The following is a 27177-nucleotide window of genomic DNA, read 5'->3' on the forward strand; positions in this document are numbered from 1 at the left end:
TATCTTGAGGTGTAAGTTTATTCGCATAACAATGTTTCATACAAATTTCCTCATTTTGTACACACCTTTTCTTGGTTTGTTTTGTAGTTATTATCTTTTATAAAAGTTGACTCTCTAAAATTTAACATATCGTCATGTCTGTTCCCTATATCTAATTCGCTCCACCACTTCGGTTAAATCATACAAAACAGAGGGTAAACAATTACTAAGGCGAAGTAATAACGAGGAAAAGAGTAATTATTGCGGACAGTAAGATACGAAATAAAATACGAAATTGTGTTTCGATGAACACGGAATGGGCCCTTATCGTTTACTATCAGCCTTCACATATCGTTCGACGTGGCACTAGTGTGTTGAAGAGTGGCCTTAGGGCCCCCCACATCTAGCGTCTTTCGAGCGTCGGCGTCTGGTCAGCGCTATGGAAAATGACGTCGCTGCGCAGTTGCGTCGAGCAGCGGCCATAGTTGTAGACGCCGACGCTCGAAAGACGCTAGATGTGGGGAGGCCCTTAGCTGCGGCGAGCGGGCGCAGTCGCGCGAGGACGCACTTTTGTCAGGGTAGGCCGAGTTGTTACTCAGCTATTCCGCTATTGGTCGACCGCGTCCGCCGGCCGAGGTACCATCGTCGACACAGTCAACTGACCATTCTTAAACCAAGGAGGTAAGTTTTAATAACGGTCGGCCAAGTGTGTTGCTGGTAGTACCCAATTGTTCTAAACGACATTGCACAATCACACTGGTATCAGTGGACTCGAGCCCGTCCACAAGGCAGCCAGTTACACCTAAGAAGACAATTCGTTACTAAATAACAACTAAATCACTTTAAAATCAATTCAAAATGTACATTATTCATCTTATACAAGTAAACAAATCTAATCTGCTACCAAAAATTAGCAAATTTAAATACAAAGATCACCTAGTCCATCTATATAAAATTAATCACTTAAGTATTAGACAAACACAACATTGAGAGTTGCACGTCGCACCCACTTGTGATAGGTAGTTTATTATGCGGCCCGTGGCATTCAAGAATGCTCAGCGATATTGCGTTGACACATTAAAACTAAAAATTGACTGTACATTATATTTAATATGTAAATATTTGTACATATTGCACTCTGAAGTAACAAAAATTATTAAGCAAAAAATCCGTCGAATTGGAAATTATAATTATTCACGTAGAACAAAAATATCGCCGTGGATACAAATTAAAAAAATTTGCAATCACAATGTTCGTAGCTCGTTCACTTATCTAAGTCCCTATGGCTTACAAAGCTTACAAAAGATAAATACAGAGGTCATTTACAAAAAATATACTTCTACCCAAATTATATAAAAATAACAACAGCCATCTGTACTTTCTTAGATGAATAAAATTAAACATATGTCAAACATATGACGATAGAATCTAAAGGTACCTATGTACAACATTTCAATGGAAACGACGTAGACTCCCCAACACTATAGTCCTCACTTTGTAATAGACTGGATGTGCCAAGCTTGGTCACTGATACCTACTCATACATATTTACTGTCAAACTAAATAGATCCAGAAAGGCAATGAAGTGCAACAGGTTGAATTATACATCCTGCTCCCTCGCCCAGTCTTATCGTCCTCGTCTCCCAACCTACCCCCTGCACTGTAACCACCATGGTGGCAAACAGGTATACGATCCGTCTGATGGTAAGCGGACATCGTCCATGGGCGCGTTTAACACTTTATAGGTACTGTACTTGGTGCGACTTTGTCGCTCGAAATGTATCCATGCTTGTGTTTCGTCTCACTTTCACATTATTATCCCAATAAGCGATACAAACTTATTTTCATACTTATATTTTTTTACCAGCTAAGACACAAATTATATTAGGGTATTTCATTACTTATTACTTTTCATGTAACATTATTACATACTTAATAAATCTATTACAATTTAGAAATCGAATAATATGTATCAAATACGACCGGCTGTGCACCGACGAAGCCGCAAACTACGAAGCTATCAGTTATGTGACTACGCGTCGAATCGAACCATGTATGTATAACTATTACTTAACGAATGGCAGTTATATTTGTCACAAACTCGAGCTCGAGGGCGAGCCGTCGCTTCACCTCAAGAGGGCCTACCGAGAAAATCTAAATTTCGTTATCTGCCTCTATCAATATTGCATATTCGAGCTATAGAGAGGCAGATAACGAAGCTTCAAGCTGTTTCCCACTGACGTCCAGTTTTTTGCAGGATCCAGTTTTCTGTAAGTAGTATGCATGCAGGATCCCGCAAACAGAATCCTCGTGTGAAAGTTACTATATTAGCATCTATACCACTAAAACGGGATCCCGCAAAAAATTGGACGTCAGTGGGAAAGCGGCCTTCGATATACGATTTTCGCGGTAGACTCTCAGGCTGCATCTAGACTGGAGATGCGGCGACCCGCCCGCGCCTTCATAAGGCATCGTATAGCGTAAAGGTAGTCAAAGACTGTCTTTTATATAACATTTCACAACAACTGAAAATCCAATAGAAAACCTGCTAATGAACTCACGCATACAATACCGCACCAACATACGATTACAATGGCAGTGTGTTGTTATCAATTACGCCTTATAGACACATAAGACACTCCAATAAACATTTGTGCTTCGTTATTATTAAGGCCCCTGTACATAATGGGCCAGCGTGGGCCAGTCTGAGGGACGCATTTATGCGTTAGAGGGAGCATTTGCCAGCTCATTCTACCGCATGGCTGCGTCCTTTGGTCGGCGCTGGCCCATTGTGTACAGGGGCCTTTAGGAATCGCCTACTACTAGAAGAGAAATCGAATGGAAGCGACTAGCGCATGGCCCGCGGTGCAAGCCCGATCGTCATGCAACTTCATATCATACTCGTACGTATATTAGAAATGCTTTTCCAAAATCCCAGGCATACGTGTAATGTAGACTCACGACACAGTGGCATACTCATTAGTAAAGAAGACACAATCCACACATCTAGAGACACTAACATTATTATAACGCATTATGTACTCGTTATGTTGTTTGGTGTTCGACGATGATATGAATGTTATGTGAACATTATGAATGAAATCGAACTATACTAACACTTGCAAACATGTTAAAGACGGACACTGTATTCAAATAACATGTATACATTCAGCTACCAAAAACCTGCACTAAACGATTATTATAGCATGATCGCATTCATGTCAGACTTAAAGCATTCGTCCTTCTCACTTTTGTAGTAACTATAGTGGGACACACTTTATGTGGGAAACAAAAGCGACCATGCTTGCCCCTCTGATAAAAATAAGAATGCCCAGAAAACGACGAGAAAATGCCTAAAGTATGAACAACGCTTATGGGTAATTGAGATCTATTACTTTTTTATTCTCTATATACTATGATTTCATTCATCAACAATGTAGGTACACATTACAGGTACCGCAAAATAAGGCATTTCTTTTGGATGTAGCTAGAATACGGGCAGTATCTTGTTGATCGAGTACTTAGAACATGCTTCGGTGAAGTGACGACTGTACAGATGTTACATTAGTTCAGCTATAGTCTGTATCTTTAGCTATTTAAATAAAAGTAAACAAAATCCACCCTCAAATGGCTCCTTAAGCCAGTTGGGGGTAGATGAAAACATTACATGATCAAATAATGTACGTTAAAGTCAGGTCGTTAAGTGACGGATCCAGGCGGTTTTGTATTTGGCCGATTAATCAATAACTGTTATAACTACCCGAAAATTTACGAATTTGTTTACTTTTATTTAAATACCTAAAGATACGCAGTATAGAGGCAGGTTAGGTTGTATGTACTTCACGTATCGCTGCGTGCATTGCGACATATCTCGTCTACCTTATATTGTTCCCATAGAGTAAGCTCGGCCAAAAGTTCACTTATTTTCAAACTAACATGTTAAATAAGCTGCCATTTTGTACTTTTTTCGTGTTAGTGGTGAAGGAACGTAGCTAAGCGAACGTAATAATTTATTTTGGAGAACATTTAAGGGCGCTACCTTTCTATGCTTTCTATACAATTTCGAACCTACATAACAGCTGCCTTTATACATGCACGCAACGCCATGTGTCAACTAATAAGTAGAACATAATTTATGTACTTAAGTAAACAAAAAATTAAGAAAACTGGGAATCGATAGCCAAACCTGCCTCTATAATTCTAAATTTAAAATAAATACGACACATTATTTAGTTTTAGGCACTACAGAGTTTCCTTAAGCAAAATAATTGTAAAATGCTTATCGCAGTGAAAATACTACATAATAATGATGTTTTATTCCTAATTATTGAGGTGTTACGAGTGAGAACGTTGTACTGTGGTCTAGGCTCCGTAGGAAGCGACTAGCTTCGCAGCTCGGTGCTCGCTGCGAACATGAATCGAGTGTATATCGTTATTTATTACAAAAGTACCTAAACAGAGAGACGAGAGACTCTTAATGCTTTTAAGAAAGCAACCGACGGCAGTAGAATTTTATATATGTAATAAGACACACTTATTTTCGCCTAAGTAAGTTTAACATGTTATAAATGTAATCACAGCAATAAATTATAATTACTCGTGTAGGGGACGCGGGACAGGACAACGGAACTCGAATCGGAACGAAACCGGACACGATAATGCGTCAGTATACTATATACAACCGGGCCGAGGGCCCGTCCAGATATATATCGATCGAAAAGGTCAAACAACGCATCGTTAATTTTGGTAAATAAACATAATTATTTATCTTTTCATCCAATAGAAACATTCTTCATATATTACTTTTTTTCTCTATAAACTCTCGTAGTGTATGTACGTATGATTATTTTAGGAGGTGTACTTATTGACGAAGTCTTATCATACAGTCGTATCCGAGTGACCGACTCGCCCGGGCTCGGAACGACTCCGCCCAACGATCAACACTAAATATATATTCTCCAAACGTTCAACAACACATATATTCACTAATCTCCCGCACATGTTCGTCGTCGGTCACCGAATACGTACGAAATGGGGCGCTCGCGCCCTTCTTAAGTGTTAAAATTTGCACAATCCTTATAAATACAATCATCACGTCCGACTAAGTGTCCGTGTCACTTCACTAAAACTAGCCAGTCTATGAGCGTTCTCTCCGAGTGTTCGCCGGCCGCAGGCTGGCTACAGGCAGCAGGCTGCAGGCTACAGCAGGCCGCGGCCGGCCGGCGAGCGTGGCGAGGGTTGCTAGAGCGCCGACGACTCCAGGACGGGCGCCGCCTGCGTCGTGGACACGTCCGCCACGTCCCAGATCTCCTCGAGGAACGGCGGCAGCTTCCTGTTCTTGAGCTTCAGCGAGATGCACATGTTGGAGTTCTGCGTGCCGAGGGTGCGCAGCTCGGAGAGGATGGAGAGGATCTTGCCGTACACCACGGACGTGCGCGGGGACCCGCCCGTCTGGTTCAGGATGTACATGCGCAGCGTGTTCAGGTAGTACCGCTGGATCTCCTCCACTAGTTGTGGCTGCTCCAGCCCGGGCCGGTCTGGAAACGAAACGAAATATGGGGTCAGTCTTAATATAATAGCTAAAGTAGCAGATGGCTAGCTGAATTATTATAGGCCTTGACGTTACAAAAAGTAATGAACAATTTATGGACTTGTTTGATAGGTTGGACTACGAGTATTCCACACTGTGGAATCCACAGTAGTATGAGTAGAGTTCACGTTTTCGCTTCCAAGTCATGTCTACCTCCTTAAATAACGTCGTGTGACTCGTGAGTAGCACGTAATGCACAAATGCTCCGAAAAAAATGCAGTAGACCGCTGACGTACATGCCAGCTTTTCTGTAGTAAGTCCACGTGTTTTGCTTTCAACGCTCGTCTAGTTACCTGAGAATATGACGACCGCCGTAAGCAACGCGTAGTGGACGTTGTCCATCTGCATGGAGTACATGCACCGGCAGAAGTGGAGTAGGTCCTCGATGACATACGCCATGCCGGCCTTGCGGTAGTTGTCCCGGGTGTACGCCTGGTTGTTCGCGAATAGCACGCTGTCGGTGGCCGCGTCGTATCGCCGCGCCACTCGGAGCATCATCACCTCGCTTGAACAGGCCTGGGGAAAATAATGGTTTTAACATTAATTTTACATAGCAGTCCACAGGTGATCGGCCTCTAACATGACACGCCTAATACTATCGACCGACCGCTGAAATGAGGCCTCGCCTCGCGGGGACGACGGGGTGACGACCAGTTGCACCAACCACATTTGACAGACTGATCAACGTCAGCCGGGGCGCCCCAGCGCTTTACTATGAAACTTTCCATACATAAAAATTTAGCGACCTCTTTAACGACACGAACAGTTTGGTGCAACCGACCCTAAGGGTGGCGGGGAAGGTGCGGGCGGCAGGCGAGCGGCGCCCGCACCTTCCCCGCCGCCCGCACGTCGTCCTACCCCGTCGCCCCCGTACCGCGCAGGCGAGGACTCATTTAAGCGGTCGGTCTAGAGCCACTTATACGTTTTGATTCAATCACACTAGTTTTAAAGATGAAGCTACGCAAGCTCTGTTTTCGTAGGACAGCGGTGCCGTCATATAACGGCCGTCTCAATACAAAACATATGGATGGTGTAGTATATTGTATGGAGATGGCCGCTATATGACGGCACCGCTATGCTAGGAAACCAGGAGCTTTACACGGTAAAATGTATAATAGAAATCCGACGTATAAGACGCGTCATTGCGTGCCTCTCCGCTGCGTCAAGCTTTCGTGTGGTCGGTCTTTTATGGTTGCTATAAGATACACGTGTAGTCGTGTACACGCTTTTAACATCGCGTCATAAAGCGTACCGTCATTCGGCAATTTCTGTATATATAATTTAAAGCAATTCATATAAGACACGCTCGCAGTTCAAGGTAGATAATTGGCTTGGTACATTCTTAATTACTAGTTGGTTCTCCTAGGGAGCCTTGCCCTTGCACATTACGTCATGGTTTGTAGCGTAATTAATAATATGGTCAATGTGCGTGTATAGTGGCAGTTTGCCGATTAAGACCTTATGGTCAAAAGCCGACTTTATATGTAACAAAACTTGCGTGTTCGGTACAACTATCTGCAGAATTTAAAACATCATTCATAAAAAGGCATCTTAAAACGATAAAATAAAATATATAGCGTCTTTTAACAAGTTTAAATGTTAAATCAGTTTATAAATGAAGCCAAGCTATATTTAGTTTTTTTTCTTGCAGCAAGGATTTATAGTGTGTTTTCTTCATAAACAGATTCAGATGATAAATTTTCGATAATTTCTGCACATGACGTACTTAGATATGACTTAAATGTAATGTATATTTTTTTTATTTTAGTGAAGGCTAAAGGCTCCGTCACACAGGCGCCTTTTGCGGGCGGCGCCTGAGCGGGACGCGCGGCTTTTACATATAAAACGCTCCCCGTCCGAAATCGCGCCTTTATTTAAACAAATACGATAGATATTTTAACAAATCTATCTTCCAGCTTACCTTTAACAGCGTGATTTGATCAGGCTGCGAGATCTTGGCGAAGCCCGGGAGGCCCTTGGCGAACTCCACAATGAGCTGAACGGTGAGGATCGTCATCTCGGTGATCTGTCGGAACGGCGCGTCATTCTCTTCCTCTTCGTCGTCTGCTTGCTGCCACGTCTGTCAACACATTGGTATTTTAATTATTCTCTACATATTTAAAATGTACAGCCGACGTCAAAAACATATTTACAGTCCGTTAACTCTCAGAATGACCTTCGTTTTTCGGGAAAATCGGACGTAATCGCGTAATAGTAATGAGTGTCTTACTGATTTAGTTGCAATCCAACACCCAAAGAGTGCAGTCGTCTTTTCAGCCTTAAACTATGTTAATAACTAGTAGGTAAATATTTAATTTTATACATAAAATGTATAATTTTACCATATGAAATAGTATAGTAAATGACGGTGTGACGTTAGCGATGCGAATTATTTTAGGTAATTGCGCAAAAATCTTTCCAATTATAAATATCTTCAAGCAATTTGGTAGCTGCCAAGTCCAAGTTATTAACATCTCTCTTTGAGGATGTAATTAACAGATTATTCCGTGAATTTGGCGTTTGCGGATATTACGCTTTGTACTTGTGGTACCAAAATAGGCGTCCGGAAATTAAAGGAAAAATTTGTGTTCTAAGAAAACCCCAAATGACTCCGGCCACAGACAAATTCTAACTGAATTATGTAGAAAAAATATTACATCGCGATCCTTTCATTTGGCAAGGGCAAGCTATTTATTAAGATTACTTAAATATTTCCGCGATTATTTATTTCTGTGGCATATGAGATTGACGTACACAACTGGATCTGATTACATTATTACAGTCTACTTTTTCAATTGACATTTTATGACTTAGGCCATTTAATTTAGTCTTAATACAACATGGAGCTCGACTCTGATTTTAATTTCTTGTTATGAAACGGTTATGGTTATGAATTGCCAGCTGTTCGCTGTGATATTTCTGGACCAGAACAGACGCAGAATTAGCTTTATTAGAATCGGGCGTGACTCTCTTAAGACTATCATCTTTCATTTCGCGCCATATCTACTAAAGATGTTCCGTACCTGTGTAACCCTCTTGAGATCCTCTTCAGAAGGCTGCTCGTACCCGTCCTGGTACCACACGAGCCTGGCGATGAGGAACTGCTGGTTGGGGGTGAGCGGGGGGATGTTCTTGAGCCGGTTCTACTCCAGGAGCACTGACTCTCTTGAGACTAACATAGATTCTCGCCATATCTACTAAAGATGTTCCGTACCTGCATAACCCTCTTGAGATCCTCTTCAGAAGGCTGCTCGTACCCGTCCTGGTACCACACGAGCCTGGCGATGAGGAACTGCTGGTTGGGGGTGAGCGGGGGGATGTTCTTGAGCCGGTTCTACTCCAGGAGCACTGACTCTCTTGAGACTAACATAGATTCTCGCCATATCTACTAAAGATGTTCCGTACCTGCGTAACCCTCTTGAGATCCTCTTCAGAAGGCTGCTCGTACCCGTCCTGGTACCACACGAGCCTGGCGATGAGGAACTGCTGGTTGGGGGTGAGCGGGGGGATGTTCTTCAGCCGGTTCTGCTCCAGGAGCTTGTCCGACAGGAACCGCGGCACCACTTCGTGCTGCAAACATTCCAGCTTCACGTAGGAAACATTTGGTTGGTTAGCGCTTCTGATGGAAACGGTAATTCTTCTTAAATCTACTCTAACCTCCTTATTCATAAAACCTAACCTCAAAAAGTCCCTGTGTACATTTTTTTGTACATAATTCCAAAATCTATTTTGATCTTTTATTGTGTAAATAAGCGTTCCAGTGCTTCTGGGTGTCAGGTTTAAAGGCATCAATTAGTTAAATTATGTTTTACACTCTGGCCACGCTAACTTTGCATAAACTTGGCAGCAAAATGCATACATATCTCTACATATAAGTTCCATACTTGACATAGCATTTGGCATGAAAAATTAGCGTGGCATGACTCTCTTTCTAAGTCAAAATAATAGAAATTTATTAATTGCTAATTGAGGATTGTAGCGCGTTTATTATCTATGAATAACGCTATAATTTCTTTCATAGTCTAGGTAACTTATTAGTCTTAAGTCATATATCTTAATATTTTATTTCAGTGGCGGTGCATCGGAATACTTATACTCGCCCCATTCTTTGGAATATTGGTTAATTACTATAATTATTAAGTCAAGGAGAAAAAAAAGTCCGATTTTCTTCCGAACAGATACAAGAGTTGCCTAAACTATATCTTCAAGGTTTTAAAAAGTGCAAAGACTTTAAAATGTGTCTCTGTGTGTCTTAAAATGTGGTATTCCACAAGTCAGATTATCTAAAGGAAATATACTGGGCAATCGAGAATCAGGTTTTGTGGAAGCCTTGTATTTATGATATGTAAAATTTCAAGTTATAATTAATCGATTAGATATGGGAAATAAACGTTTGCAAAATATATGAGCTATTCGCAATTCGCAATTTGGTAATTTTCTTTGATATATGTAATCTGTATTTTATACCGGGTGTGGCCTGTAATATGAGCAAAAAATTAAACTGTAGGCTGTACTCCTCATATTGACCAACATTTGATCAGCGACTTTTAAAAATAACTTGTGGTTTGATTTTTAATACACTTTAAAGTTTATTCTAAGACGCAATGTATTGTGAATTTTGTTATGTTTAAGGCGTGACAAGCAACGTCAATCACAATGATATGTCGTGGCGATGGCGTCCATTGAAGATAATATTTATTTTGTATGAAAAATAGGGAGTCTAAATACTTCGTAATTTTTAAAAGTTGTTGAACAAATGCGTCACCGGTTGAGGAGTACAATCTATGTTTTAATTATTTGCTCGTGTTACAGGCCACACCCGGTATATGTATTACATTACCGATTATAAAATGAAACTCTGAATTCAAAGTCAAATGTAGGGTCAACATACATAAGTATTTGTTGAAAGGTATGTAAACATATAAATAATTAAAGTTTCACGTAGCCTCCGCATGCAATTTGCATTCCAAATTGAATTTAAAAATGTCTAAAATATCGTCAGCAAAAAAACAGAATATCTAAGTAAATTCGATTATATCAATATGAATATAAAGATATATGATATAGTTGTTATATTCAGGCGGCCACATGATCTCAGAAAATGAAATCTGATCTTCCATTTCGGTACGTAAGGCCGACTTGTGTTGATTTATCAGGGTTGAAGATCAGTTAATCTCCAGCGCGGTTTAAGTGACCCCTTTGTGTTTAATCACGGAGTTATATCTAAACAGACGTCGTATGTATCGCGTATTGTATCCTATCTAATACCATTGTATGAGTAGTGTTTGTATTTGTAAAAGCTCTGGAAAAAGTTTTTAAATTAATATAAAATTTACAATATGAAACGTTACGAAAACGATCGACATCTGTATGATTTGCTTTTAAGAGATATCGTTTTCCAGAGTTGTCTTCGCTAAACGTGTAACTTTCTGTGACTATATGTGATTCTATGTCATGAGTTCACTAGGGCCGTTAATTGTTTGCTAAACCGCTTTCAATTGTTTTTAAACCGATTTTGATATCGAAAACCCACACACAGAAAGCGTCATCCGTTGTACGACTAGCGTTCTATTAGATATGTCGGTGCAGTGGCGTAGCTAGGCGTGGGCGAAGTGGGCCGTCGCCCACGGCCTCGCGCCCCAAGGCGGGCCTCGGGCCTCGCGCGAGGCCCCTTCGTGCACAGTGAAAGAAAAGGACCTCGCAGATGCGACTTCGCCCACAGCTAGATCAGTTCACGGTACGCCACTGTATCGGTTTTGATTAGGGCTCCTGATATCCGTGATACACGCCGATCCGTAGCTACGGGTTCTTAAGCCCGGCGGTACTAAGATCACGAATTTCACGAACACGGCAAGGTACGTACCTCGTACCTGCGTTCGCGTCCGGATTCACGTGACACGCCGTGACACGCCATGATACGTAGCCCGTACCTGCGTGAGCTTCGGGCTCGGTTCCGTTGAATACTTATCGCACGTCTCGTAGGTTCGACACGCCCGGGAGAAAAATAAATAAGGACTAACTCTTGGAGACCGCATCGTATCTATCTTCACTCAACGTCGCGGGCGGACCGAACCGGCGTGTTCTTAAGATACGTGAAGCCGTGATCACGCCTACACGGATCTACACGGATTCACGTACCCTAATTTCACGTAACCGAATGTCACGTGCGGAACGGACCAGAAAACCGTTGCCGTGATTCACGAAACCGGGCGCACGGCTACGGGTTCACGAATCACGGACACGACCGCGAGCCCTGGTTTTGATAATAAAGATACGAGATACTTACAATTCTAGCTGCCTCTGGCGGCGGCGGATCACACTGCATAATGGGCGGCATGTGATCGTCGACCGTCGTCGTACTGACCGGCAGTTTGTCCTTCTCCCTCTGCGCCTTCTTCTCTTTCCTTTTTATCGCGCACTGGTTCTCGGGCACCACGCACTCGGGCCTCATGCCGACTCCTAGGCACTTCTTTAGACGACACTCTTGGCATTTCCGTCGCATATACATGTCCATTTCACACGAGTGACCGAATTTGCAAATGTATACAGCGTTTTTGGTGACACTCCGCCTGAAGAAACCTGGAACGTTGCGAATGTATCGTCATTTTCTTGGTGTAAAGAACTGGAAGTAACAAGTTCTAGCCTGGTCATAGGCTAGAACTTGTTACTATGTACATACGACTTTATTTAATGGATTTAATTATTTTATCATGACTATCATGAGTTGCTGACTATGCCCATTTACATTACTATACATTTACCCAATATATACCTATACATGTCTCAAGTCTAGCGAATCTCAAAAACATAAAATTTCGGAATCTCTAAGAACAACCTTCTTGACTTCAGCCTTTTTGCAGTTTTTTTTTTAACTCTGCTTCAAAATGCTGGTGTGCAGTTTCAACCACGACATATCCAAAGCTCGACTACTGACACAAAAATGGCGTAAAAAATATATGTTAACTATTGTTTTATTCTCTTTGTCTAACATAACGGTGAGTTTAATGATATGATATGACATGACAGTATTTTTTTGCTAACGTACCTATTGTGTTCGCGATAAGATAATGTATTGGTGCTTAGACACAAATACGCAAGGTTGACTGAAAGGCAAGGTTCATTGACAGCCGCTCGGCTCTGCTTTTGGAAGCAATCTTATTGCTACGTGCAATATGGAGACTCCAACGTGATTTTCATACAAATTTTATCCGGTTTAAAACAAGGTTTGGCTTTATGTCTGTCTCTATTGAATTTTACGACCGAAATAGCGCTTAATAGTGTCAATTGGAAGTAATTAGTAATGCTAGTCATATTTAAAGATGTAGTTGCTTCATAGCTTGTTTATATCAGATGAAATCGTCGAGGGTTGGTTGTACGCTGGCGCCGATGGACGATAGCGTCAGTGAATCAGGAGGCAGACGTGCTGCAGACAGCCATTGTGACGTCTCGTCTCGACTATATGAATACAAAATGCACGCGCATCCACCTCGACATAATGCGCCAATTCACCACTGAATTGGCACGATCGTGGGCGACCAGGGCAAGGACGTCTAGCTAGCAACAGGGGCAGTAATGAAGGTCACACCTACGTAAGGATACTTGGCGTACCATTTTAGGTTACGTACGCTTGTTGTCTTACCTTTACACCCTTCACACGTGAGCGCATTGTAGTGGTATCCGGAGGCTCTGTCTCCGCAAACCAAGCATAGTTCTTCCTGCTGCCGCGGCGCCGGGCCCTTTTTCTGCCTTCGCGCATCGCCATCTGTACTGCACCCGTTTATACTGGACGCAGGCGACAACTCCTCGCGACCTGCAACAATTTATTAAGGAATGTTAATTTTGTTTACGCTGCAACTGCGCAGAAAGATTCGAACGAGTCCGGTGGCCCAGCGGCATCTCAAATCGGACGCTATAAAATTTGCATACATTTCATGAACCATTTGTCGAGTCGGCGGGCGAGTGAAGATCGTTTATTTTTCATTTTTACATGCGGGGCGATGTTCTTTCGCCGAAGATGTTTGTGAGGCGAATTGCGCGTAAGTGATTTTCGGCAGTCGTTTCCTGTCCAAACAAAAGCTGGCTAGGACCATGCTACGCATAGCAATAAGGGAGTACGACCATTTATGTATTCAAGACATAGAAGAGTTGGGTGATGGAAATGTAATGGCAATTGTCACCCGGCAATCGGAACTCCTTATAAAGTAAGCAGACGCAAACTAACGAGATTCTTAAGCCTTGGCCACTCCCTAAATAAGATTCAGTTACCGATCAAAAACAAAACGAGGAAACTTAAAAGGGGTAGCATAAAAAATTGTCTTGAATGCGTGGGTGTCCCATGTAATTTCGTAACGTAAACAAAAGGAAAAAAGGAGATGATCAAACAGCCGACGGGACAATAAGCACATTTAAGAGGGAGGGGTCAATTTAAGCCTGTTGTCCCATTAGTTTTATTTGCTTTTTTATTGTGTCCATTAGACGTCTCGGGTCGGTGGCCGGTTGCCGTACCTGCTTGCGCAACGGCCAGAAATGGCCGCCGCCAAAAAACTAGTTCCACGTGGGATCCGAGCTCCGAGGCCACGGCTGTCTCGGTTCTTCATACCGATCTCATAACATTCACTCCCACAGTCGACGAAAACTGATTGCTAGACTACAGTCATGTTAAGTTTGCTCTTTGCTCAGACATTAAAGACTGTTCTAGCGCTAATGGAATTGCTTTTTTATGAATGCGTCTTTAGATAATTTAAATGGAAGGCAGACTTGTTTGTTCAGCGATAAAAATACATACCTCAATAAAGAGGTCAAGTGCGGCGTTTATCGTTATTTGAGTGATGAGTGCTTACGCCTACCTTCTGCACTGACCTGCTCACAATACTAGGTATAGTCATGCTTTTGTCGGAGATAATTTCCAATAGGTACCTATCGATGGGTGGGGTTTGGGGTAGGTATATGGAATCTATGAGTTCAAATATAAGTCAAGCAAAATTTTGAATGCACTTCTTGGCTTTTGTCTCCGTAATAAAAAACTTGGGATTCTTAAATTTCTAAACAGCCCCATAAGTTCAAATTCACAATCAACGATACCTTTATCTCTCCCTGGTTCCTTCGTAGAATGGTGATTTCTTGTAAACTTTAAAATATGAGGAAAAAGCTAGTCACGTTCGTTTGCACAATCTCAGATCAGATCCACTGTCAATTATCGAGGTCAGGTTGAATTTCACGACTCTCTTTATCAATAGCTACTGGTCAAAGTCAAGAGATCAATCGCGCTGATCGCGTTGGCGACTTGGTAGGTTTTTATTGTTTATTAATAATATTATAATAGATAAGAGCGGTCGTCGTCCTCCTTCGAGAAGCGATTACGGATTGCGAACGTTAAATCATATTTTCGTGGACAATGACGCAATCGAGGAGGGCCGTCCGGTGAAAGTATAGGAGACAAGACCAACTGGTTTGGGCCAGCCAACCTGTCCGGTCCGAATGATAATTAGATTCTGTGAGCTATATTATGTTCTAATTTGGGCGATTTAGTAAATAAATATGTTATAAGCTGTTAGTTCGATATACCTCTTCAATAGTTTTTAAATATATAGCATCAGAGCTAAATAACGCACCTGGCCTGAAATATTAATAACAAATTAATCAGATATTAAATAAGTTGTAGTGGGTTATTGTCAGTTTCGTTCAAGATTAAAATAGTTACCAATAATTAAGTAAATTACGTGGTATTTGTATGTATACTAGTCCGTATCATGGTAACCCGATAACAAAAATGTTTTATCAAATCAGTGTTCGTGAAAAAGAAAGCTAATCAAAAGTTGAATGCACGGATGACCGAGTCAGTGTGTTATGTTATGCCTCAGCTGTTCAGTGTGTTGCGCTCGGGCATCGGATGGAAGGTCTAGTTCGTGGCGCGTCGGCGGCGTTCGGCCACGGTCGGGTCCTCGAGCGAGAGGCGCGAACGAGCGGCAAGTGGGGCGCGAGCGACGACCGGGGGCAGCGTGCGGCCTTGACTCTTAGGCCCCCTCCCCCCGCTCGCTTCTCCGCGCCGCGCTTACCGCGCAGCCACATTATTTATGATAGCTCAGAGCTCGAAGCAAGCTCGCGATTCTCTACCAACTATATACTAATAATAACTCGTTTTTCCTCTCACGCGACTCGCCTTTTTGCTCGATTTACTTACTTCTTTAAACCACAATTCTATCGGAATTAAGTACCCATTAAAACACGACGCCATGTTTTATAATGGGAACGTAAGCCGCTCTGTGAGGCACGTAGGCAGAATTCGATTAAACAATACGCGAAACTTTCTACTGTGACCGACAGACAACGCAACCATTTCGCAGGCGGGTCGCGTCAGCGAATAGTGAAAGTTGCCCAAAATATTGCACAACGTTTCTGCACATAGCACACGTAATTCAAATTCGGGTGTGGCGAAAGTGAGCCTAGCGACCACGTGAGCTGTAATCGGGGACATCGATTGTAAAAGTAAAACTTTCCTTGCGTGCAAGACTTTTATCTTGTTCGAAAACATACATTAATTAAGTTTTTATTTTACACATAATGACAGAGATCTCGATCTAATTAATGATTGTGAAAATCGAGCTACATACCGATAGCTGTCCACCCGCTGATGCACAATGGACAGGGAAAAACTGCAGAAAAAAGTGCACGTAAGATGCATCGGCTGGGCGGAGTTCGGCTCGCGTTCTTACTTTCTACGATACTTTCTAGCAAGAGATGTGGGCCGGTGCCGCGCAACTGGAGCGATCGGTTTCTCTACGCCGGGAAAATTGGATTGAAATAGAAATCGCGAGGTGAAAATGGCCATTTTCTCGCACGCTATCGTGGAAACTGTTTTCGTATAGTGATCGGGAAGCGTGGTGGTCGGAGGGATCTCTTAGGAGCGCGGATGCAGCACGTGAAAGTGTTTACATCCGGCAAATGCCGGCGTGGCGTGTCCGGACATAGTGGGCGGTCTATTCCCGAACTACAAAAAAATGCACTACGTTAATCTTTTCGCCGCCATTGACTTGATATAAAGTCAGTACATTTCGTGCCTCACACGCCACGACTTCATCTCAAGTCGTGGTTTTGGTCATGCAATTTTTGACATGGCGTTGACGACACTTTATTACTTCATTGACGTGGCGGCGAATAGGTTAAAGGCGGTATAGATAATTGGAAACTAGATATTTAGTAGTATTTAGTACACATCTAGTAACAATATAATAATAAATCAAGAGCACAAACGGATTAGCTAGCTACTTAGTTAGGAATCGTGCTTAAACCATCGATTTATATGTTTATTGCTTCGTGCCGTAAATTTAAATTAGGCTATTGCCACCTAATATTCCAGTCATGGGCTCTACAAGGGCTTCAAATGATAAACGGCTCGATTCGGAAAATGAATTAGATTTATACTAGACTTCAACAAGTTACGATATGGATAATTTAAAGATATTTGTAAGATAGATGTGTCAAATTTGACGTTTCCGCGATTCTGGAGGTCCTCTTGAACGATTTCGACAAGTTATGACTTAGATATCCAAGTCACATCTAGTCGATATCTAATGTAGATCTAGTTGATCTCTAAATCGTCTCTAGATCTTGTGATTATCTCGAAATCCGAATAGGCCTGAATGTTATTTAAGTCGTGGTGGGGTTTTATATTCGAACTTTCTTCTTCCATTTTAATGAAGGAATTAGGAGATAGCATAAAGCAGTTAGTTACATCAGCGTGTCTCCATTAAACCTCTCCAGAACTTAAGCTGTGATTCGTGACGGGACTATCAAAGACGACCAAGAATTCTTGGGATTCCTCGCTCAAGTAAAATAGAAAGCGGTTCGATCACTTAATATAACAAACGTAAACATATGATGCTTCAGTGTTATGCATAGGAACCCCAACAGATTTTTTTATTGGTCAATACTAGCATGCACGCCTCTCTTTTACCCATGGTGTTTTAATAGACGAAAGCGTGCTTTGTCTCTGTCTGCCCCCTAATTTAGTGAGCAGTCGTGGTGAACCCACGCCCGCCTTTTCGAGTAAACATGGGAATGGTTAGGTAAATAGAAAACCGGGGGAGATATAATTAGAATAAGTACAGCAGGGTTCCTTACCACTGCAAGTTTCGAGCGGGGCTTTTAACGAAGAAAGATAACTTAAAACATGCTTTTAAATTAATTATCGTACAGATGGTTCTTAAGAGTCCGTTAAGTTCTGTTCCATGTTATTCTGATAGGATAGAAAGTTAAAATCGTACCTGATATTATAACTTTTTAATTTAATGTCAAGAAACTCTTCGCAACTGACGTCAGAAAACTTTGTTTTGATTTAATTTTGCTACATTTTAGGTAAGTATCTAATGTTCTATGCAAAAGTTAATTTAACAAGTAATAATTAAGGAACAAATTTTAGAATGGTAACAAAATGCTTATCAATCTTATTATATAAGTACTTATAGAGAAAAAAAAGCTCAATTCTATAAATCAAATCAAATTCTTTAAAACACGATCACTACATGCAGAAAACCAATGTCTATATTTAGTGTTTCTATTCTAATAGAAAACAATGAATTGAGCTCAATGTAGTCAACAGCAGCTTACATAAATCTCAATTAAAGCCTATTAAGCCTAGCACAATCTATTCTAGTACTAGATGTCCTAGAGCACAGAATAAATAATAGTACTACAGTACAGAAAGGACATTTCCTACAAACCGAAGTTTGACAGCGATTCAGGGTCGAATCATGCTGCCCCTTTCTAATGTATGGCACTATCCCTTTCGGCTATTTAAGGTTGTCAAAAATTAATTAGGTATCTTATCTCTGGTCGTGCACGCAAAAGGACGTCAAGTGGTGCCAACCCTAATAATTTGCTCGGAGCAATGCTGAGCCGAACGGAGCCGAGTTTGCCCGAAGTCAGGAGGTGTCTCCCCACTGCCTAGAGTTAAGTAAAGCTATCACAGTGACCTTGCCCCCGTCCGCGGACCTTCGCGAAATAAAGGTGAATTGGAAAGTAGAACGCGTAATGGAAATAGCACTGGTTTAGTTTCACTGACCTAGTTGACTCGATATAAATTCCTGACTCGGGAAAACATCTGGTTTTATGGCATTTTTGTGTAGAAAAATAGCAGAGCAGAGCATTGCAGATGCAAAAATAAGTAGGATCATGTTACATTTTTTTTGTTTTGCAATTTTGCCGTATAGATATTTAGTATATGAATTACGAATATATGTTGGTTGAAGTTTGCGTTGTACTTTTAAAAAACAGAGCGGAAAAAATCTGTAGAGTTAGCATCAGGTAATGCGTACGGTCGACTTAATTTAAAAGAGCATATACAAATTCGTCTTAACTAACACGTCCTTACGTATACTTCGTCAAAAATAACCTTATATACTACCTAAATAGATGAACTAAATAAACGTATGAGTCAAGAATTGAAAGTGCGACTGCAGCAATTCTGAACGCACTACATTCGCGATTGTCTCATTAACCTAGTTCCAATTACCGTGGATTTACTTCTAAACTGATTTCAATATTATTCCGCTTAAGCGGGCGATTCATTGGCCCGATTCTACGAAAAATACCACAAGTGGGCCAAGGTGTGACGCTGTAACGAGGCCGTAGTACTATGACTTGAGACTAATTCGATCTCAGGTCAACGATCCTGTACGGCTGATAACATATTAAAAGCGAATTATGATACTAGGCCGGCGGTGCAGCATAACTATAAGTCACGTGCGGAACCACTAGGTTGTAATTAGAGATGCCCCGAATAGTGAATTTGGCCGAATACCGAATATTCGGCCCCCGCTCTCGGCCGAATACCGAATATTCGGCGACCGAATATTCGACATGACACGCGAACATTTAGAGCCACAATTATTATGAAAACTGTTCTTCAACAAAGCACAACGTTTGCTAAGATATATTTTTATGTTGAACAGAATTAATGAATGTAGTTAGAGTCAATCAAATCAGACCCATGATAAAAATAAAATATTTTGGAATCAACAAATACTCAAAAACGTGGCTTCGTATTTAACCACTTTCCAAGAATACATTTTAAATATTAAATATACCTAGTTTATTATAAGGTTATTTTTTTGTGATTTTTTTATTTTTAGGTAGGTGCAATAGATATTCGGTATTCGGCCGAATAGTAGGCAACATTCGATCGAATACCGAATATTCGGCAAAGTGGCCGAATAGGCCGAATACCGAATAGTTGCCGAATATTCGTGACATCTCTAGTTGTAATCTATAGCAAATAACGCTTACTCTATTAGACAACGGTTATTTTCGTTGTAAAGGACGATTTATATTTATAGCATAACGCGCATCGAAATAAGACAGCGGATATATACGAGTAGGCAAATGCTGATTTTTCTGGCATTGAAGTGTTGTAACGTCTGCCAAGCTTATGATGGAATGGAATGGAAAAATATCCATCACACTGGCACGGTCATACCTTGACGATGTATGTAATATTTACTTGTCACATTAGAACAAGCTGTAAGGCTTTTCACTGAGTTAATGAGAGAAGTGCGGGAATCAAATAATAGCACCGATGCCAATGGAAATGCCGCCTTACAATCTGAAATAATATCTTAAAAGTAGACTGTAAAATAGAAACTGACATTGTATCTAAAACGAAAGTAGAGGCCATGATGTTTTTTATTGTAGCAGATTAAGAAACAATTGCCGATCGTTGCTAGGTCTTTAATTCCCTCAGTCTCTAGCCTATTACGCTGTAAGCTATTAAATCGACTGAATGTCACGCATCAGAGAAGCCTTAGTCGTCATCATGTATGTAGGTACTTATTTATTATGCAAATTACAGGCTGATATTGTAAAGAATGGTTTAACAAGAGGAATAAACTGAAGTACTTATCTGATACAACTTATCGTATACAACTAGAAGATATCTAAAATTAATCCTTTATAAAATGCAATGAATATTTCAATATTTCGGCCCGAATTCCGGGGGTTCAATATTTGCGTGGCTAATAGACTGTCATGTTTACTTCTATCATATTTGGAAACATTAATAGAAGTAAATTTGGCAGTCTAGCCACCATTGTGGCGATTACAATTTTAAATATTTTCATTTCGATCAGAGAATATTTTATAGGAAGTTGAAGCTAATTTCTTACGTCATTGCAAAGGGTCAAAAAGGTTCGGGTAAATCTGCGTATTTTCTGTGGACATTACAAAAGTTAACGATTTGGATAACTACCTTTTTCTTTTATCATACAACTTGTAAGAAGTAAAAGGCTTTAAGATGATAAAGATAAAGTAAAAACAAGTCCATAGGCGAGTCCCATATCGTTTACTCATTCTAATAAAAGTATTTGACCCAGAATTTAACCTTATGTAGGCAAAATGTAGTCAAAGTCATAGGAAAAAACCTAGCCTGAAAGCTACGTAAACAAGTCTGTTGTTCGGACTAACCTATGTAGGTCATTAACACCGGGTTCCAGGAAAAAGGTCCAGTAAACAAGGATAATTCGGCACAACGCGGGCCGGGTAATGTAGGTCGAGAACGCCCTGAAATAACAATGACGGTGGCTAAACATTACAACATTTGCTGTTATGAAATCGGAATCTTTAATTTCTCTGAGATTACAACGATACCTACGACTTGTACGAAAGTTGTTGGAAAGTAAATTAACTGGCGCGCCGATTGTATTGTAACATACTATTTTTAACTTCCTACACAGAGGGGTTGTCTGTCTGCTAGCAGACCCCCCTAACACGGACGAACTCTTGTTTCAATAAACTTTTGTCTTATTCAATCAACTTTTTTGGGTAATCTTGGCTATAAGTTTGCGTTTGTTCTGTTTTGTCACATTGTTAATCCCTAACCATTATATTTTGAAATAATATTTGTTTCTACGTCCTTCTAAGACCTAGTACAGTACATACAAGTACATAAATATCGATTTCATTCATGCTCGCTTCTCGCCGAGTCTATCTTGGCCTTCGTGCATATAAGGTTGGTAATATTAACTAAAGCGGCGACGTGACAATTGCCTTAGTTATGGATATTACGCTACAGACACAGCTCATTTACTTACCTAGTAATACCTATGTAAACTGTAAACCGCTATATTTAACAGACATATGTCAAGTTTGTTCCATAAACATTCGTACGATTTTAACAATATACCTAAGAACGTATCACTAGAATATAATGATTAATGAGAAATATAATGGAAAAAACCTTAATACACGTGCCAAAAATATAGCCTTCAATTTAGGCTTATTGATCTATTTGACACCAGACTATGTTGAATATGTATTTACTAACGCCAGTGCCACGTTCCAGTTAAAAGAATATTAATCGACATTAAACTTATCATAGGACAAAGTTCGAAGCGCAATTAAAATTGTGATTTATTTCATAGGCAACAGGGCATTATATTGCTTATCAGGTATTAAAAGGGTTAATTATTTTTATTTGTTTTTAGGTCTGTAGTGCAGTGACAACGGCGGGCGCCGGGTCGCTGACCGGGTATCAGGGCAGATAAGTCGACGACAAAATGTTATCGCCCGAAGAATGCTTTGTTTTTGATTTATTCGGCGTCATACGCTCTGATTAGATTGATTATTACTTGAATTGAGTGATCGCTTCACCTACAACTATGAAGTCAGTGCTCGGTTTTACCTACTGTCCTCATCGGATCGAAACTGTAAACCTACTGCATGTGACCACACCCATAGTTACTTCATTCGCGGTGATGAATTGAGCAAGGAACATAAATTACAAAACGACTTCTGTCACACTCACGATAAGGTTTAAAATCAATTGATAACATCGAACATCAAGAGGCAAAGCTTATTGCGGTTAGTACCTAATAAAAAATAGTAAATACACAAGAAGTGTGGACGAAGTGGTCATACCGCGGGGCCTCTCCGTGACCAGATCGCAGTAACGAGCAAAAAACAAACGACATCCGAGTACGAGAAAAAACTTGCTGTATCACTCATACCCATAGACTAGGAATCCTCTAGACCGAGTTTAGACCAATTATTTCATGCAACCGATGATGCCAAAAATGCGGAGTTGCGCGGGAAGAGGTGAGCGAAGTCCCGTGCCGTGATTGGTCAGTTCAAAGACACGGACGTCACACAAAGACACTTTCGACTCGAACATGGAGTTAAATTACCGTATGCGTGGCAGAGGGGTTAGCGCGACTATGCTCAGTCTGGAGGATGTTTTGTCTGTGCTCATACCAAACCGATGTTAAAATGTAATTTGTGTTGTTGGATAAACACTTTGTAAGGCGTATGCCGCGAAACTAGACTATTAGCCTAATATGTTTTTATTCAAATTGACTACCTTTTGAACAAACATAGAGTTAAGAGTAAAACGGTTTTCACATTTTCCAATCCGATATCGGATGTCGGAAATCATCAAGACCTTTTATTACATTAACGCTTATTTTGAACATCATACATTTTTTTAATTAATTGATATAAAAGATTTTTTTTTTACATTTTATTTCTTTATGGTCGTATCCCCCATATCGGATCTGACATTCTGACAATGTAAAAACGCTCGAACACGGCAGATTTTCCTTGCTTTTCAAACTCGAGTAAGCGGCGTCAGTTCGATAATCTGCTGTTATTAAGCAGTTGAAATTAGCAAAATTAAAATGCTCTTAAGAGTCTTAAGAATACTTTAGGGAATTGCTAAATTATATTACAAAGTAAAGACTTAAGTCCGGAAAGTTTCGCAAATGTGTTATTTAAGCATTTATCGGTCAAAAACCCGTTTAAAATGTAGTGGAGAGAGTGGCCGGTAATAAGGGCGTCCCTGCAAATGGACTAAAACCAGAAAACCAAATTACATACATTAAATATAAAATTGCTTTATGCATTTTAAGTAATTCGACATTTAAAGTAAGTAAGTAATTATAATGAAAATATCGTTTCGAATGGAAACAATAAGAAATTGTGCAAGTTTCAAACTTTTAAGCTCTTTAACTTGGAAGTTAATTAATTTTAGCCTTCCTGATTGAAAAGTGCTTCTTAATTTTGTAGATGAATAATTTTTATCCTTAGTTAAGTTGGAAAGGGTTGTATTATGAATTTCTTAAATTAGCCAGTTTTTTCTGCATTTTATACAAAACGAGTCACATGACATACCTAGAATTTTTTACATGGTAACAAAATGGTGTACCTATGTACCCCGCTTATCATAGCGATGAAGACCTAATAAATCATTAACTACCAAATACTCAACAGCCGATTACTTAAGGGGCACCCTAAACTAAAGGGTAAGAGTTAAGACACATTACCTTAATATAAAAAAAATCGATTACTTAACCTTCATGCGGTTATCTATCACACTAATGCGGATCCTCATACCGGTCCGTTGTTCCGAAGCGAGACAGCGCTAGCTATGCATGTACATATTGTAGGTACATATTATAGCTATGTCCCGCTCGCACACCATATTCCCCGCGTTATTTATCCCCAATTGCAGTGAATCGCAGACGGTTGAGTAACCACAGGACGCAGGGCCGACCTTTATACGCGAGCCCATGACACAGTTCGGGACGACGCGTATTTCGGTCCACGTGCGATACAGAGGGCCTACCGCGTTCGACGTGTTGTCTCCATGTCACACTTATGTACGATCTTATAGGTGGAACAGAGAGACAACACCTCGAACGTGGTTCGCGGTAGGCCCTCAGTGCTGCCGGTGGGGACTGCCAGCTTCAATCATGGTCTGCTGGGAGCCATGCTTCAATGAATGAGCTATAAACATCGTTCATTTCATTAAAATCTTTTTTTTTATAGCAAATTAAACGTTTCTGGAATTTTGACACGTATCTGCAAAATAGTGAAGGTCTGTGGCTGTTGGTTGAGTTTTTCATTTTTAGTGTTCCGCACACAAGTTAGTTCGCGGAAATGGGATGGGATCGCTTCGGTCTTGCAAACCAGTTAAATGCATTTTTCTCAGAGACCGTTTGACGTAGATACCTAACATTTGCAACAGTTATAGCAATTACCACCACTTATATTGTTAATAATAATAAGTCAAAACAGCTTATTTCTCTTTTCAGTTTTTCAAAATGAATATGCGTAAGCGTGTAGCGGCTGCTTGTATTTTAAATACATATGATGAAACTAATGAAGACAAATCCGACTGTTACTGGCTGCCATCAATCTGCCAGTTAAAACGATGACGTACTCGTAATAATGTGCTGTTGTGATCATTTATCCGCTCATTGAGTCATTCGTGACCCCATTATTACTATCTCTCAGCAATCGTATATCGCAATAAGTACTAATTAAACGTTAAAGTAAGCCGTTTAGATATATTGTTTAAAATAAGAATGCTGATCGTGTTATGAGAATCGCATTCAATTCATATTTAATAGGTAATTCACGTGAATTCATCGTATCATTCTGCGGTTATTATGTAAGTACGTTAACATTTTTTTACTTCATAATGAACCTCCAGGTCTATTTTCTTAAGTATTTTAAGTACACTACATTGTACTATACAAATCCATTTGTGTTATGTGACTGTTTGTGTTCTAAATAAATTAGAAAAAAAAATTATTAACAGACACATCGACGTCGATAATTTCAAATGTCACTGGGGTCATTGATTTCCTTGTCACTGCCGACATTGACATTATAAATGGACTTAAACGAAGGTCTTTTAACTTATTACCTCCGCCCCGCGCTTCCAACTATTATAATATAATAACAGGTAGTAGCCTGAATCAATGTTGTATTGTTGTACCTTCCATAGAAGTTAACTGAAGACAGCAAAAAAGCTAAACACATTTTCTTTTGTCTGAAAGGGTTATGGAAGTGTAGTGGGGTTTCAACCGCTTTACTTTCGCTGAAAACATATCTGACGAATCGATTTAACCTTTTGACCACCAAAGACGTCATTCATTTGTGCATTCCAACAAGGTTCACGATCACGCGCCGCGTGCGGTGTGGCATTCAAAAGGTTAAAAATCATACTATCAGAATTTGATTACAGTCAGGGATTAAAACCCTATTCTATTTTAGTGAGAATCGCCCGTATAATCTGTTAGCTTCATGCCTGTAAATACTTAATACGCTTGTCCCACTTTCTATAGCGTCACGTCAACATTAAATCGTTTTATAAAAGTTGTCACAGTCCGTGGCATTTGTTACAGCTTTGTTATAAAAGGTGTCCATTTTAGTGAGAATCGCCCGTATAATCTGTTAGCTTCATGCCTGTAAATGCTTAATACAGCTCTTGTCCCACTTTCTATAGCGTCACGTCAACATTAAATCGTTTTATAAAAGTTGTCACAGTCAGTGGCATTTATTACAGCTTTGTTATAAAAGGTGTCCGTGGTGTACGTGCAAGTGGACTTTATGATGATAAGCGACGCACACAAAGGGAGTGAATGGAAAATAAACTGATTTGTGGAAGATCATGGTCGCTCGAGCGTCGGGTGGGTTAATTTAGTGCCAGAGCGCGTGCAGGATAGGTCGTAAACATGTGTGCTTGTATAGGCGCGCTAAATGAGGGCTATTGTGGTTGAGATTGCAGTGTTATTTTTTCATTGTTGTTGGAATAGGGGTATTTTAAGCTAAAAATACTGGAACGTGTGTTTATTTGAGTTAAATGATACAGCGATATTATCAAAGAAGAGAGCAGGAAGAGATCTCTTACAGGGATAAGTTCGCCTTAGTACCTTTATTTCGGTAAATATTATGTAAACCTGTGTTGTGTGCAATTATTATTATTATTTATTTATTTATTAACATAGAAGTATACAGCTTATACAGATACAATGTCCCACAAAACAGTTTATACGGTTTGACTGTGGGATCGTGCAGTCTCTACTCTCTTATATTACATTAAAGTTTACATCTGTTATTACTAATAATGCTCAACAATTACTAAATGTGATTTACTAGGTAACTACGCAGCTTTTTACCAAATTTTACTTTATTGACTTCCTGTCTGATGTCAGAGGGCAGGCTGTTAAGTATGTAGGGAAGGCGTTTATGAAGTAATTAATACTACTATGTACTACCACTACTGACATCAAAATTTGCCTACCCTTTATGTGAAAATGTAAGGTTATAGTATCAACTGTTACTTTATCAAATTATAAAAGACGCCAGCCTTCACCCTTAAATCACGTAACGATCGATCAAACCTAAGTGCGATATGGGTTTAACAACCCCGGTTTAACCCTACAAATGTCGGTGAAAGGCCAGGGTATGTGGCTGGTAATAATCGGTACTGTCAGCTTGATGGATGGTCGGAGGATGACGTGGCTAACCTTCCCACCCATCCCGTTTGGCGCCATTAGGCCCTAACGAGTGCCCTAAAGCAGGGCACTGTCTATTGTATCTAAGTCTTAAGATATTCAATACAACTAGGTATTTACTTGATCTTTTCACTTAGATTTTACTCGATTCTGTTGGTACAAGAAAAGAGAGATCTTTAACGAGATTATATCTAGCTGGGTTTTTAGGTTAGAAGATACAAGAATGTACTTTAATTGAAAGCCGTTCGACCAGAATAAAACTAATTAAAGTTATCAAACTTTTAAGTTGTTGGAGTAGGACTATCGGCTTTAAATTGC

At 40.3% G+C, this 27177-nt stretch overlaps 1 protein-coding gene and 1 long non-coding RNA gene across 2 annotated transcripts in view; one reads left to right on the forward strand and one right to left on the reverse strand.

The window, feature by feature from the left end:
* Positions 1-27177, forward strand: part of LOC134665344 (uncharacterized) — a 444966-nt gene that overhangs the window by 273528 nt on the left and 144261 nt on the right. The gene's annotated exons all lie outside the window — the stretch shown is intronic.
* The window catches only part of LOC134665340 (ecdysone receptor), a 44420-nt gene continuing 18312 nt past the window's right edge, over positions 1070-27177 (reverse strand). Inside the window, exons 2-7 of the mRNA XM_063522270.1 lie at positions 13209-13379; positions 11856-12148; positions 8975-9139; positions 7491-7649; positions 5863-6085; positions 1070-5516 (exon numbers count right to left, since the gene is read on the reverse strand). Coding sequence (XP_063378340.1) covers positions 5221-5516; positions 5863-6085; positions 7491-7649; positions 8975-9139; positions 11856-12148; positions 13209-13379 — 1307 coding nt within the window. The 3' untranslated portion in view covers positions 1070-5220. The remainder of the gene's footprint in view (positions 5517-5862; positions 6086-7490; positions 7650-8974; positions 9140-11855; positions 12149-13208; positions 13380-27177) is intronic.

The sequence above is a fragment of the Cydia fagiglandana genome, chromosome 6 (genome assembly GCF_963556715.1).
Source record: "Cydia fagiglandana chromosome 6, ilCydFagi1.1, whole genome shotgun sequence".
Classification (NCBI taxonomy): Eukaryota; Metazoa; Arthropoda; class Insecta; order Lepidoptera; family Tortricidae; genus Cydia; species Cydia fagiglandana.